At 37.7% G+C, this 16,403-nt stretch overlaps 1 protein-coding gene across 1 annotated transcript in view; it reads left to right on the plus strand.

Moving 5' to 3' along the window:
- Positions 1–16,403, plus strand: part of sugct (succinyl-CoA:glutarate-CoA transferase) — a 167,390-nt gene that overhangs the window by 51,007 nt on the left and 99,980 nt on the right. Inside the window, 3 exon segments of the mRNA XM_062991152.1 lie at positions 3,733–3,804; positions 5,940–6,037; positions 8,735–8,837. Of these exon segments, the coding sequence (XP_062847222.1) occupies positions 3,733–3,804; positions 5,940–6,037; positions 8,735–8,837 (273 nt within the window).

Genomic DNA, 16,403 nt, shown 5'->3' on the forward strand with positions numbered 1-16,403 from the left:
TTGTCCAGTGTAAGAGTGAGCTCTTGTGAGAACATTCCTGCTTAGATTATACAGACAGAAGCTCAGTTAGTGAATGCTGTTGCCCATCCATCCTGTTGCCCACCCTTGTCATCCAGTAATTTCCTTTCTTGCTAAAAAGATACATAACTATAATTCAAATAATCATTTTAATTCCAGCTAGAGAGTTGTTACTTCAAATACTCCACATTAAATTGATTAATGAAAGATTTAAGGCGCTTAGGCTTTGGAAAATAGATTATTTCTTTTGTGTCAACAGCATGAATTAAACCACTTCCTCACCAATAAGTTTCATTATCCTGCTTTTATTTTGTTATTGGGTCGTTTTGGAGGTCCCTGTTAGTGTGCATTAGGGGTGCTTAGTGGATAAGTCATTGCAAGTCCAACCAAAAGCTCTTTCTCATAATTCTTGGAAACTTTACCACACATTGTCTTCAATGAAATGTGCGGTTCATAGTTTGATGATTCAAAAGGGTTTAAGAGTCCGGTTGCAAAGTCAGCCAAAGTTTAAATGTTTTTAAATACTGTATTGGCAGTCTATAGACGAGAGAGCAGTAAGCATGTGGGTTTAGTTCCCAAATGAACAGCAATTGCTAAAAGCATTATACAAAAAAAAAAGGCTCAAGAGAAAAGAGAGAAAAACGTATATATTACTACTATGACTGACTTTTTATGACTTCTTCTTTTGACTAGTGTTTGACAACACACAAAGACACAACACAGCTGCCAGATTTCTTGATTAGTTTTGCCTTTTTTCTAAGCATATTTAAACGTTGTAACATTCTCTACCCATATTTAACTTAAATCTGGACAATTGCGAGATTTTTTTACTTCTAAAACTAAAGCAATTCATTTTTCACCCACGGGAGACAGATTGAATTATTCTCACTGACCACGCTCACACGCACGTTTAATGTTATTTAGTTCCGTTTAAAAAAAACCCAAAAACCTTCAAAATAGAGCTAACAGCGAAGATAACCGGTTACAAAAGCAGCGACCGCTGTTATAGGACGTGTGTGTGTTCAATACTCTGTTCACAGTGTCGATACAAGTGATTCAGGAGTCGACTCATTTTAAGCGCAGCGTAAGTTTCTTTTCTCAGTCATCTTTCTGTGTTTACTGTTATAATGAATGATGCGGTTGTAAATAAACACCAACTACTACAGAACATTTTGTGTGACTCGCTTACATTATAAAGCTCAGGCTTAATTATACTTGTTATTACCACAGAGTGGGAGCCGACTCAGAGTCGTTTACGATTTACCGAGGTGAACCACGAATGTATGTGCTGATAGAATCGGCTCAGATGGGATCGGACTGTATTATCCTTTTAAAGTAAATATTTCAATCAGCAGAATCGCATCGCATGTATGATGTGCATAACGTTAATTAAGTGCGTTTATTAATTAACGTTAGCTTGTCAGAAGCTTTCTCAATGATGTCTGTGCGGTGTTTTTTTTTTTACAATTAGTGATGGCAACCCAAGCAACTGTTCCACTGCACTATTTTACACTAAAAACTACACTATTCCATAATGCTCCAGATTGCATCATTCTAAATAGGTATCGGTATCGGCGAGTACAAAAATACATGTACTTGTACTCGGTTGGGAATAAATGGTATCGATGCTTCCCTACTTATTTGGTTCAAAACTCTAACCTATATTAAATTATTCATGCTTTTGATTTTCCCCCAATTTTCTCCCCTAATCTAGTCGTATCCAACTACCCTCATTGTGTTACGCTTCACCTCTACCGATACAACCCTCCACTGCTTACTGAGGAGCCTCACAAATGACACACCCCCTCCGACACATGGGCAGTACCAACTGCATATTTTCACCTGAACGAGGCGAGTTCATATGCGGGTCAGCCTTGTGCACGGAGAGCCACACCCTCCCTGATCAGCATTATTCCTCAACTCTGCGCAGGCGCCATCAATCAGCCAGCAGAGGTCATAATTGCACCAGTTATGAGGAACCCTGGTCCGGCTAATCCCACCCTGTGAACAACAGCCAATCGTTGTTTATGTAGGTGCCCAGTCGGATGGCAGAGCTGAGATTCGATACAATGTGAAATCCCAGCTCTGGTGTGCGCCACCTGAACGCCACATGCTTTGAGTTTAGTGAATAAGCAGTTGATGTTTGAAAATCGTAACTGGTAAAGACTTTAGTACTCAACTCTTATATAGTAATTAAACATGAGCTTAATCTGTTGTCATCTAGGTAAAAATAATCATAATATGCTTTACACTGGACCACCAGAACTGAAGCAGACTTGCTGTTTGGAGGAGCCATGACTTGGCATGACATCCCAAACTGATTAGTAATGTGTTCATGTGGCTATGAAGAGGTGCAAATGATCGTTGATGCAAATCTGAGGCAGCTAAACACTAGCAGATCAGATTATATGATGGTTCATTTTGTTTGAAAGACTCCCACACCATATTTCCCATTCCAGTTCTGGGCTCAATACCCTCCTCATTAGTCGTGCTGTTCATCCTCATTTTAATGTGTTGTTTACACAGACTCTGTGACTGCTAATCCCAACCTGGAAATAAAGCAAAGGCTTGAGTGCATTCCTTCTAAACACCAAAGTCTTGTATCTACAACCAGCCACATTCCCCATCAGCCACAGTTATATAAAACTTAAATGTTGACCAAGCAGGCTTCCTGTTGAGCTGCTCTCTCATTTAGTAATGGATTATGGTTTAAGCCTAATTATTACCAGTTTGTGATTGCAAGCAATGAAAATAAAATAATTTGGTATTTAAACAAACATGCATGCTATTAATTCTAAGGCTGTGTCCGAAATCGCATACTTAAACAGTACATACTAGATTCGAGGAAGTAAACACTGCTCGACCGGTAAAGCAGTACGCTCCTTCAGTACGCAAGTGTGCAGTATGCACGCAACCTCGTACATACTATGTCCGGCATCTTACCAACGTCATGTGATGCATGATGTCTCATCGCCACAATTATAACAATTTAAAAATCGGACAAAATTAGTTTTGTCGTTCTCCACAAAGCTACTCATAACGTTTGTCTTGCTCCGCTTTCCGCCATCTATCTTCTTCGCTACGAATGCCTTTACAGCTTCAGTCACATTATGGGATAGATTATCGGACCATAAGTGTGCATTGTTTGCATACTCAAAAATGGCTGCCCAGACAGTAGGTCATCCGGGTACTCTTTGCATACTTTTTTATGTATACTACGTATTCGGACATACTAACCGCTCTCACATACTGCTTTCGCATACTGTTTAGTACGGAAGTATGCGATTTCGGATGCAGCTTAAGACACTATTTTCAGAACAAAACGGCTTCTATAGACAAAAGTCAGTATTTTGTGTGACCTTCCTTGGCAATAAGCACATCCTGAACTCTTGGGGAGACTTTCTTTAGGTTTAGGCTGTGTTTTATTTCTTTGTCCAGGTGATCCCTGTTTGTGGGAAAGAGTTCCAGAGTTTAAATCAACTAAAAACATAAAAACAACATAACAAACTAAAAACTTAGTTTAGTCTGATTTACTAATCTATTGAAGGCTTTTGAATCATTTTGACTCATCCTTTGTAAGGAGATTAATATGAGCACTGGCAGCTTGACGGCTTTAGAAGATTAATTAGTAAACTGCATTTACATTTTTTATTAAAAAAAGCAAATAAAAAAAATTAATTGAATAAGTTTTTGTTTACTTGTGCATTGCTACAGGGCTTTAAAACCAAAGATGGATATCTTGTTGTGGCTGCTGGAAATGATCAGCAATATTTCAAAGTGTGCAAAGTAAGTATCTTTTTTTTCTTTCTAATCTTTTAAGAGTAAACAAAAGTCCTTTAATCTAACTAATATCATAATGAAGTCTTTCACATGTTGCATTGTATGTTTGGAACACAACATAGATAAACTTATTTTTAACTAGGACTGGCACCAATCCGATTCTCTGTATCGGTATCAGTCCGATATTGGCCCAAATCACTGGATCGGATATCGGAAGGAAAAAAACGTGTAATCCGATAGTGTTGCTTAATGTAAATAACACTTAATGTAAATAAGGCCATTCAGAAATTAAAACACACTGATCTACTTCAACTTTTATTTTTTTTAAAAATCATCTACTACTGCCACATCTAAAAACACTGTGTTACGGCGTGTCATTCAAAGTGTTTACAATTGGAAGATGTGGATGTTAATCAAACGCGATAGACCAATTAGAATTTACAGTGTTTGGTTGACATTTTCCGTTAAAGTTCTGTCACGTTTTTAGATGATTAAAAACCAAAGCGCGCTTATTAAAACCCTGCAGGATTTTCAAGAGGACATCTGTGGCTAAACGAAAAACTGTGTAGTTTGTTTTATTTCATAACACTAATGGTTTACTCATTGAGGATGTAAGATATCTCCAAGCCGGGACAAGATAGATACATTTGTTTCTTTTTTCTTTTTTCGTTTTGACAGTTCACAGAGTTGACGGATCTAGAATTTTATATTGAAATTATAATTTATTTGTTAAATACAGATAAAGTTGCACTTTAAATTGTATTTTAAATGTTTGTATGGTGCTGTTAAACAAGCCAAAAATGCTGCTAAATGTTTTGTGTAGGGATGTCCCGATCCAATCTCAAAGATCGGGATCGGGGCCGATCAAGGCATTTTTTAACTGATCGGAATCGGCTTTACTAAACCCGATCCTAATCCCGATCTTTTGTTTTACATCAGCATGTCCGCTGTGTGGAAATAGTTTGAATTGGAAAGTGAAACAATTCCAACAGCGGTGTAATGTCTGCAATGTGAGCGTTTCACGAGGTGGTAGGAGCAGAGCTGCGTTCATTACTGTACAATTTTACTATTTATATGATGTGCGAGTCAAGGATCACACTGGTTTACAAAACAACGTAGTGATGCACTCGTTTAATAAAGAAATAAATACACGGTATATTCACATATTGTCGGGAACAGAACAACTTTATTAACTTCTTCTGTTACGGTTCCGAATAGCGGACAGCTGGAGTCATCGCGTTAGTCAAGCACGCTATTCCATGCACTATGGAAGCCCCAAAGGGTCAAAACACACTCACTTCGCATAGAAACGTCCATCAAACCATTGTCACAATACAAGCACTTTAAAAACTTGCTTTCCTTCATAACAAAAGAGCCTTTCCATTTTATTTTGGTATTCAGGTTTTACTGTAATGCTTTTAAGTAACTTTTTTTCTTATATTCAAGTTAAGCTGCTACCCAGATTTCTGTTCATTTTTAGTGTATCACTGCATTAAACAGATTTTTTTTTTTTCGAATGTAAAGTTTAAAGTAAAACTGTAATTATCTCAATCATTTTGATAGATTTTGTAAAAATACAAAACGTTAAGCCAATAGCTTGGATGCAGCATTTTTCCCTTCAGCACTGCAGAGCTATTCCATTGTTAAACATATACACTGGATTAATGTGAATAACTGTAATGTACTTGAAGTGTGCACTGTGTGAACAGTATTATCCAGTTCTTATCTAGACAATATACGAAAATACAAGTATCGGTTTGAGACTCGGTATCGGATCGGGATCAAAATTAATAATCGGGATCGGTATCGGGAACAAAAAAACGTGATCGGGACATCCCTAATTCTGTGTAAATGTTAAAATAAAAACAGCAGTTTTGCATAAGTGTGATGTTGTAGGTTCTGTATTTATTCCTTTAGAATATTTGTTTTACAGTCTAAGCATTGTTATTTAGATAGCTAGTTTAACCATGGTGCATTGAGACATGTATTATTACTGCTTAGTTGTTTGAGAGGAGAAATGACTGTATCGGATTGGTATCAGTATTGGCAGATACTCAATTTGCGGTATCGGTATCGTATCGGACATATTGTGGTATCGAGCCAGCCCTATTTTTAACCTTTGCTCTTTTGTCATTAACCAGGTCCTGAACCAGAGTGACCTGGCTGACAATCCCAAGTACAGAACCAACACGTTACGAGTGCAGCATCGTAAAGAGCTCCTGCAGATCCTGGCTGAGAAGTAAGCAGAAAACTACACCTCAGTTCAACCAGCTAACCGAAAAACAGAAAAATGGCAACCGTGAACAGACCTAGCAAAGGTCTAGACATGTGTTCCTGCTCTCTTTTCTCAGCGAGAGGTCGCGACCCTCATTAAACTGTATCTGTGTTTGTTCTCCTGAGTCAGAGTCGGGGAACAGGCCTGTGATGCGGATCCAGGCATGTCACATCATAGGCGTCAGTTCATCATGTTGAGTAAATTGCCGCCCACCTACGGCAGAAGCAGACCGCACACTCACAGCAAACAAAAAATCCCCTCAGTTGTGTGCTAATTGCTCATTTTTTAGAAGCAAGTTTCAAGTTTGATCATTCCTTCACAGGCAACAGAATTAGAAACACATTAAACCTTCTGCTTTGTTGGCAGCCTGTCTTCTAGAAAAGATTCAGATTGTTGCTAAATATATTTACTTGGAATACAAATTCCTAACAGCAACTAGTTTTAGTTTTAGTTTGAGTCTTGTCTGAGGTGTGGTACTGCATTGCACCCAATGATTCCGGGGAAAGCGGACCCTCTGCGACCCTTAAAATCCCGTTAAAATATGAAATAAATGAATAAATAATAATAATAGTAATAATAATAATAAAGTATACAATTTAATCAGAGGTCAGGAATGTACTTACACTTGTAAGGGACATGTCTTGAGATTTTCAGTGATTCAGTGATCTGCAGCTCTGACCAGAGATGTTCACAAGTCACAAAATACGAGTCAGAGTCGAGTCACAAGTCTTTAGGCTTGAGTCCGAGTCAAGTCATGAGTCTTTATGCTAGAATCCAAGTCAAGTCACGAGTCTGTAGGCTAGAGTCCAAGTCAAGTCAGGAGTCAATATAATAAACACAAAACATACTGTATATTGGAAATGTAGCGTAGAAATAAACAAATAATATGTAAGTTCAGATAAAAAACAACAGATTAGCGACTGCCGTTTTATTTCATGCCTTTACTTTCCTAGGTACCAGTTAAAAGCTTAAACTGACGTTTTGTTTTCATTGCAAATTACAGCACAGCGGCCAAAATCCCAAACACAGCAATAAATCCATAATACTGCTTACCTTAGCTTATGTTGTTCCAGATGCTATTAAATTTATAACCGTGCCAATCAAGCGTTTCATTACACATCATCTGTGTGACACTGCAAACTAAATACATGCAAATAACAGCATTTATTATTAAAAATTAGTCAGAAGGTCTGATTGGTTCAGAAAGCGGTTCTTACAATCATTAGCGCCAATTATGTAGGAGGGTTCCATTCACATTATCTGTTACTGTGAAGTGCACTACGTAGGATATTCCACCATTTTAAGTGTGGAGCGACGCTTCATCACTACGCCGGAAGCTGGCTGGAACATTTACCCATTGCGTGTGTTGTGGGTTAAGATGGCCGGAGCGTTATTAGAGAGCAGAAAAGGACACGATCAGAATGATGTTGGAGCTCATATATATATAATTGTCACACGTAACTAATGTTGCTGACTTTTGTTGTATACGTCATTTTTTGAGAGTCAAGTCTGAGTCATTTGAAACGAGTCTGACTAGAACACATCATAAATTCAGTTCCTCCAAACAATGTTTTTGTAATATTTAAAGAAAATAAGCATAAGGCACACCTAAAAGTTTTTTGACACAATTCTGGTACCTTTGACTACTCTTTTGGTGAATATAGTTTTCTGACAGTCCTTAATTTTATGACTGTCAAAATTAGCAATAGGGTTCAAGTAAGTACTTTGGGAAAGCCATTCCAAAACCTTAATTTAACCAGGTATTTAATTTCATGGTGGTGTAAAGTTTCTATAAAATAAATTAAAACTAGATCATAGTGCCTTAATTCACTATTAATTCAATTAGTAGGACCTAATTCACGGAGCCGGTTTCCATAAAACGAGCCGTTACCCATGTAATATCAATTTAATGTCAGAATTGTTTCGCGATTTAATATTTTTCATTTGCATAGTGAATGAAATATGAGATGACATATGAGGCAGTCCAAGCAATCATACGGCAATTACGTTAGTGTAACAGACTTTTCTGTGGTGTAGTGTGCTGACAATGTTTGATGTATGTGTTTTTGTATTGAGTGCATTTTGGGGATTCCATAATCAATGGAAAAGTGTGCTTCTCTACACACGTGATCATCTCTCTGTAGTCTGTGCTAAAAGAACAAGCCAGTAAAGTGATATGCTCATGATAGTTTGTCTGTGTACAGTTTATTTCTTTCTTTGTGAACTTAGCAAACTCTAAAGACGCTCAGTTACACTAGCAATCGTTTAGACAAAATGTAACAGTTTGGGGAAACCGTTTTCCCAACCGATTCTGTGGACTTAGAGGGGGGGTGTCTTAACTTTTAAGGTAGGCTGTGCTGTGTAAAAAAATGTTAGAATGATACCATAACCAAAGAACTATAATCAATGTCTAAGTTTTCAGTCTCTATACTCTATATATCTCAGTATATTTGTAATGATTTTTTTTATAGTAACCTTTTTAACAAAATTTTATTACTTATGTTATTTTATTATTTTTTTAAATCCGATACAAAAGACATAACATGTATATAGGGTGTTTAATGCCAGGGCTACGTACTGTATGTTTCACATTTCAGGGTATATTTGTATTTTGCCTATTTCTCTTCTCTGTCCTGTTTTAAAGCAATCTTTTTTCCCCAGGTTCTCTGAAGAATCCACCACTGAGTGGCTGAGACGCTTTGAAGGGACCGGAGTTCCATGTGGACCCATTAACACCATCCAGCAGGTGTTTTCCAACCCACAGGTCAGTTTTCCATCTTTTAGCAAGTGAAGGTGCCACTAATTCTGTCCACACATACTAAAATTTTAAAACACACAATGTTTGCACTTTTCTCAAAAGCACCGTCATGGGATGTTTATCATTTTCAACTTGTTGTTATGAGTAAGATCTTAATATTTAAACTGGTACCAGATGTGGGCTCTGCTACTTTGCATTGTCCAGTGCCAGTAAGGCAGGAGTACAGAGAAGTACTTCTCCACCTTTTATACGCATTGGTTACTAATAGAATCAACACATAATGTTCTGGTGATGTTCTGGCTAGATGTTCAGGCCCACAGTTATGTAATTATTGTAGTATGTAATTAAAAAAACAGTGCACACTGACACGCAGTTAATTCTAAACACATGAAAAGTAAGTTTACTGGTTTATGTAACATATATTGCTAGTGCTTGGTAGGGCGTATGCCTTAGGCTGAGAGATAAAAATAAAACAAAGAACAATTATTTCCTTTCTTTGTCTTTGTTCTTGATACGTTGATGAGAACCACTCATCCTCTGCAATTTCTGTGGAATCATCCCAATCAGGATGATCCTAAAAACCTGACACCAGTGCTGAAGGTATAAAGGTGCTTCATGACACATGACAGACTTGCAGTCCTGCATTCCAGTTTGTAAAGAGTAACAGAAGAAGAGCATGTGGCAGGGATGTGGAATAAACAATTTAACAACAGACATGCAGGGAATCTGCAGGATACACAAGCTTTGACTGCACACATTAGAAAGTAAATTAAACACTGGTCGCTTTACATTATACACAAACTTTCCTTTTAAGCTGAGGTAAAACCTATCCAGAAGGTCAGGTGTAATCCTAACCCACCCCTTAAATATAATAATAATAATAATAATAATAATAGGACCACATGGTGGCTCGGTGGGTAGCATTGTCGCCTCACAGCAAGAAGATCCTAGGTTTGATTACCAGGTGGGGCGGTCCGGGTCCTTTCTGTGTGGTTAGCATGTTCTCCCCATGTCTGTGTGGGTTTCCTCCGAGAGCTCCGGTTTCCTCCCACAGTCCAAAGGCATGCAGGTGAGGTTTTTGACATTAAAAACAGTAATTAACTGTTCTCTCATGAATGTAACCAAAGTGTGTAAAAAACATGACGTTAAAATCCTAATTAATGCTGAGGTGGTGCATCGTAAAATGTGCTAGCACACCAGAGCTGGGATTTCAAATACATCGTATCAAATCTCAGCTCTGCCATCCGTCTGGGAGGCTATATGAACAACGATTGGCTTGTTGTTCATACATGGTGGGAGCCGGATAGGGACTCTCTATAACTCATAACTGATGCAGTTATGAGCTCTGCTGGCTGATTGATGGCGTCTGTACAGAGTAGAGGAATAATGCATTGATCAGGGTGTGGCTCTCCGTACACAAATCTGATCCACATATGAACTCGCCTCGTGCAGGTGAAAAGATGCAGTCGGCTACTGCACACATGTCGGAGGGGGCGTGTGTTAGTTCGCTCTCCTCAATCGGGGTGGACGTTGGCACCAGTAGAGAGGAAGTGTAACACAATTGGGTGAAAATTGGTTGGCTAAAAAATTGAGAGAAAGGGGAGAAAATGCAAATAAATAAATAATCCTTATTAATAATAATACAAAAAGAATGCTAGAAATGTAGATAATTGCAGCTGTCACTGTCCACAGTCAAGCGAGCTTCAAATTACCAAAGACACAGACATTGTGATGCAGGAAAGAATTGCCTTCTCTTTTTTTCCTGATTCATGTGATCAGCAAACTTGCATAATCGTTGGGTTTATTTTGATGTTTCCAAGTCCAGACGACATTACAAACATGACACGAGCTAATTTTAATGAAGGTGCTTCTTGACACACGGCATACTTGTATTCCTCCATTCCAGTTTGTAAAAAGAGAACGGCATATGGCTGTGGGATGTGGAAAAAACAATTTAACAAAAGACATGCAGTGATGCTACAGGAAGCTTCTTTTCTATTTACACATTCTTCTAACAGCAGATACTCTCAGACAGTGGAAACATTCAGAGTCATTCATTCATCTTCAATGAACGGCTCGGAAATGCTAGGAACAGTCCGGAAAAACTTCCTGGCCAGGGTGCCAGTTCATCACAAAGCCATCACACACTCACCCATTCAAATCACACAACCAATCAACCTACTGGCTTGCTTAGGAAAGGTATGAGGACAAAGTACACCAAAAAACACGGGCACAGGAAAAATTTTACAATCCTCACAGTGGCCAGACAAAAGAACGGAATCCAGGGTCCGAATGCTCTGCAGCACTCACACTGTCTACTGTGCCACCCAGGTGCATACACTATCAGACAAAAAATCATAGGTGTTCAGGTTGAAATGAGAGGTGGAATTTTCCTCACAATCTAGTCGTATCCAATTACCCAATTGCATTTCACTTCCTCTCTGCTAATAAGATAACACTTTATTGATCCCGAAGGGAATTGCAGTATGTTAGTCTCAGCTCTCCTCAGTCAGGGTGGAGATCAACACACGCCCCCTCCGACACGTGCAGTAGCCGACTGCATCTTTCACCCGCACGAGGCGAGTTCATATGCGGATCAGCATTTGTGTACGAAGAGACACACCATGATCAACGCGTTATCCCTCGTCTCTGTGCAGGCACCATCAATCAGCCAGCAGAGGTCGTAATTGCATCAGTTATGAGGTCCTGTCCGGCACCCTCCCTTGAACAACAGCCAATCATCGTTTGTGTAGGCGGCCAGCCTGCAAGATGGAAGAGCTGAGTTTCAAACCGACGAGTTCGACATGTCAGCTCTGGTGTGCTAGCGTGTTTTACCACTGCCCCACCTAAATGACACGTTCTACAACCTTTACAAACTGCCAAAGTCGTAGAGCTTATTTTATGATGGTATTAAACCCGTCTTTATTGAAATGTTAACAAATTTAATTAAAACACTGTTCAGAATGAGCCATATCTGAAAAGTTTATTATTTTAAATCGTGTTTTTAAGTCCAGAGGTACTTTTAAAGATAACAAGGCGTGACAGTATTACAGATGCCTGGAAAATGATACACCCATGTCCATTTAAAAAGTTGTAAAGCACAAGTACAATTATATAGTAATAAAGTAGGTAATAATAATAATATTATTATTATTGTTATTATAATTATTATTGTAAGCCTGTTTCTCCGCTGGCTGTTTCTCTGATGAGGTTGGGTGGCACAGTGGCTCGGTGGGTAGCACTGTCGCCTCACAGCAAGAAGGTCCTGGGTTCGATCCCCAGGTGGGGCGGTTCGGGTCCTTTCTGTGTGGAGTTTGCATGTTCTCCCTGTGTCTGCGTGAGTTTCCTCCGGGAGCTCCGGTTTCCTCCCACAGTCCAAAGACATGCAAGTGAGGTGAACTGGAGATACAAAATTGTCCATGACTGTGTTTGATATAACCTTGTGAACTGATGAACGTTGTGTAACGAGTAACTATCATTCCTGTCATGAATGTACCAAGTGTTAAACATGACGTTAAAATCCTAATAAACGAACAAACAAACTCTAAGATTATTGACTTAAAATAACCAATTTACCCAATATTGCAGCACCTAGACACCCCATACTTTCTAAAAAATAATGTTTAAAAGTGTAAATCCCATTAAATTAAATACAGGCTAATGTTAATGTTTCCAGTCCTCATAATACCTTCAGGTTTAAAAGCAGCAATTCAACAGTGCCAGAATGCTGTGGTAAAGCCAGCTGTAAGAGCAATTGCATTAGCAATTTTCTACACTGACATTACGTTACACAACAGTGCAGTGTTGCAGGGTGGGCTAAAGTTTCATTCTACATTAGACTGTTTTTACATTATTAGAGGTTGAAGCACACATGCCTGCCTGAGGCAGTTTTGGCTGATGTATCTTAAGAAACGCCTAGCAGAATCCATCAGCTGCCATTAATGACTCCATCTGGTAAAGGTCTGTCAAAGGCTCAAAACCGTACCTGTAGGAAACGATCCAGCAATGTGAAGAACAAGCTAAGATGATGGTTCAGAGAGGGGACAGCACCAGTGAGAAAACCAGATGAATAGGGTGAAAGAGAAAATGAAGGTTAAGTGGTGAGAGTGGTAGCAACATTAAAAGATAACTTGGAAATGGATTCAAGGTCAAAATGTCAAATAGTAAGTATCTAAATCAGTAAGTTAATCTTGTGCAGGACAGGAAGAGGGACTGGCTCGAGACCACTTTTTTATGTCCGATACTGATTCTGCAAATTGAGTATCTGCCTATACCGATACCAATCCGATACGTCATTTCTCCTCTCAAACAACTAAGCAGTAATAATACATGTCTCAATGCACCATGGTTAAACTAGCTATCTAAATAACAATGCTTAGACTGTGAGACAAATATTCTAAAGGAATAAATACAGAACCTACAGCATCACACTTATACAAAACTGCTGTTTTTATTTTAACTTTTACACACAACATTTAGCAGCGTTTTTGGCTTGTTTAACAGCACCGTACAAACATTTAAAATAAAATTTAAAGTGCAACTTTATCTGTATTTAACAAATAAATTATTTCAATATAAAATTCTAGATCTGTGAACTCTACACCTTGAAGAGGCAGCAAAAAAATTATTAAATAAATAAAAAAATATTATTTATAAACAATAAAAATGAAACAATTAAATAATGAAAAAAACTAATGTATCTATCTTGTCCCGGCTTGGAGATCTCTCACATCTTCAACGAAATTTAATCCATTAGTGTTATGAAATAAAACGAACTACACCGTTGTTCGTTTAGCCACAGATGTCCTCTTCAAAATCCAGCAGGGTTTTTTAATAAGCGCGTTTTGGTTTTTAATCGTCTAAAAACGTGACAGAACTTTAACAGAAAATCTCAACCAAACACTGTAAATTCTAATTGGTCCATCACATTTGATTGACATCCACATCTTCCAGTTGTAGACACTTTATATGACACGCCGTAAAACAGTGTTTTTAGTTGTGGCAGTAGTAGATGATTTTTTAAAATGCTAAAAGTTGAAGTAGATCAGTGTTAATTTAATTTAATTTCTGAATGGCCTTATTTACATTAAGTGGTATTTACATTGTGTTATTTAAATTAAGTGTTATTTACATTAAGCAACAGCATCGGATCGGATTACACGTTTTTTTTCTTCCGATATCCGATCCAGTGATTTGGGCCAATATTGGACCGATACTGATACAGAGTATCGGATCGGTGCCAACCCTACTCTTAAACCTTATTTAACTGAAAAGAACTTAGAAACCAATTCTAATGTTTTACTGAATAACTTGATTTCAAATAGTTTATGAATGCAAATATGCAAATAATTTGTTACCATCCACATATTGTGAAAATATACAGGAAATCTGGATAAATCTCAGTTTACGCAGGGCAAAGCTAGAAACCACTGTTTAATGTGCACTGTAAAAATCCCATTCAAGTGGGATTTACTGCACTTGTTTGTTTAAGTTGTACAGTGATGAGACCACTTTTTTTTTTTTTTTTATCACAGTCTGGGATGTACTAAATGTTGTGTTATATATTAAATGATGGTATGTTTTCAGACATAGGCAAGCATAAAGACTTAAGTGACTAATAGAGGCCAACTTGTTATGGTTAGGGTTATCTTAGACACAGCCTTGTGTGTTTACAGGTAGCCTTGGTAAATACATACCACCAGTGGCCAAAAGGGTAAAACCACAATTCGCCAACATGAACACAACTTAGTCACAGGATTGTCAAAGTGCCAATGCTAACCAATGTCGACCATTAAAGGTACCTTTTGTTGGCACATTTACAGAATTTGGCTGTATTTACTTATTTGGCTCAGTACATATGGTTGTTTTAATTAAGTTTATTGTATTTGAAGATTAAATTGTGCAGTTGGTTGTATTATATGGCCTTTTTAGGCTGGTTTATGAAGGGTCTGGAGTGATGGGTAGGTTTAAGGTATTCCTGGTTATCACAAGTGAGAAAATAATACAAATTTAAATAATATGAAGTAGAAGTTTAATTTATATAGCACCTTTCTCATAATCAAGGCCACTTAACATAGTCCAAGAAGAGGGGAAAAACTTTAGTGAGTAAAAGAATGATAGGTAAGTTTTAGGCTTTAAAGGTGGATATTGAGTGAGACAGATTGTGATAATGTGTTCCATAGTTTAAGGGTGTGGGGTGTCAAATCTACCCTTGACAGTGACCAATCCCAATCTAAATTCTGGGACAGCCCTGTATCAGAGGACCTACATATTTGAGTTTGGAGGAGTCTGCAGGAGTTTGGCTAAATACTCTGGTTCTAGACCAAGATTTGTATGTGTTAAGATATTAATTGTAGAAATATATTTCCAAGTTTTTAAATTTCTTATTTCTCCTTGCTACATCTTCCTGTAACCTCAAGATCAGCTTTTAGATCTTCTAGTTGTAATATATACTGCCCCCAGGTTTCCTGACATCTGTTCTAAATTTGCCCAGATGTGTTGGCCAATGTTTGCTGATTCGTCTTACCATATTGTGCTTGATGTCATGCCATACCTTCTTCAAATTACAGTTGAAGTCAAAAGTTTATGTACTCTTGTGAAAGACATCTCTCTTGGCAAACTTTTTTTTCCTTTGACTTGATTATAATTCTCTTGATTATTAAATTGATTATGTAGAGATAATTATGTAGATCATGTGAAGAAATCTCTATAATATTATTGCATTTTTGGTATGGCCCTGTAATCTCTTGTTAGTAATTGTGAATAGATGGAACTGTGGTCTCGTTCCAAAGTCTGAAAGCAACCACCAACTGACACTTATTTTATTTTGTCAGAATAGTCAAATGTAATGCAAAAACCAACAAAAAAAAACAGGTGTGTCATATATAAAAAGCTACTTAAACATTGGCTCCAAAATAGTGTGCACTTTATGTAATTTAAGGCATAACATTTACTTTGAATATGTCTGGCTTAATGAATGTAATCCTACTTTGCTATAACTATTGCAAATGTCTTGTACTTCATGTGTGAGATGTAGCACTTTAGTTTTTCTACCAGCCATTATTCGGATCTCTAAAAATATGATGTAAAGTAACTTGATACTTCTGAGTTCCAGCCATAAGACGGCTTTTGTTCATCCATATAAGACGCTGACTAACTCAACCTACTTCTTATTTAAATCATGTGTGTGTCTCCTTGTAAAGTCAAGAGTTAAGTATCAGGGATTAGGGCTTTATCTTGTTGGCATCCTTTGTCAATCACAGACTGTAAGAAATTCAATTTTATATAGCCTCAGTGGATTAGTATTCTAATGTGTAAAATGTGCCCTGCAGTAGATTGACTCCCTGTCTGGAGTGTGTCTGGGGTCCTTGTCTTCCATTCACTTTTCTCAGAACAGCCACCTTGGCCACTTTTGGCCAGTTTGAGTTACTAGAAATAAACATCACATCAATTGTTTAATCAATTGATTTGATCAATTTATTAATTGTTAAGAATTGTTAGAACCTGAAATATAAAAAATAATTTTAGGCGCTCGGGTGGCGTAAGGGTTTAACACACTAGTCCATCACAACT

Source organism: Trichomycterus rosablanca, chromosome 3, assembly GCF_030014385.1.
Source record: "Trichomycterus rosablanca isolate fTriRos1 chromosome 3, fTriRos1.hap1, whole genome shotgun sequence".
Lineage (NCBI taxonomy): Eukaryota > Metazoa > Chordata > Actinopteri > Siluriformes > Trichomycteridae > Trichomycterus > Trichomycterus rosablanca.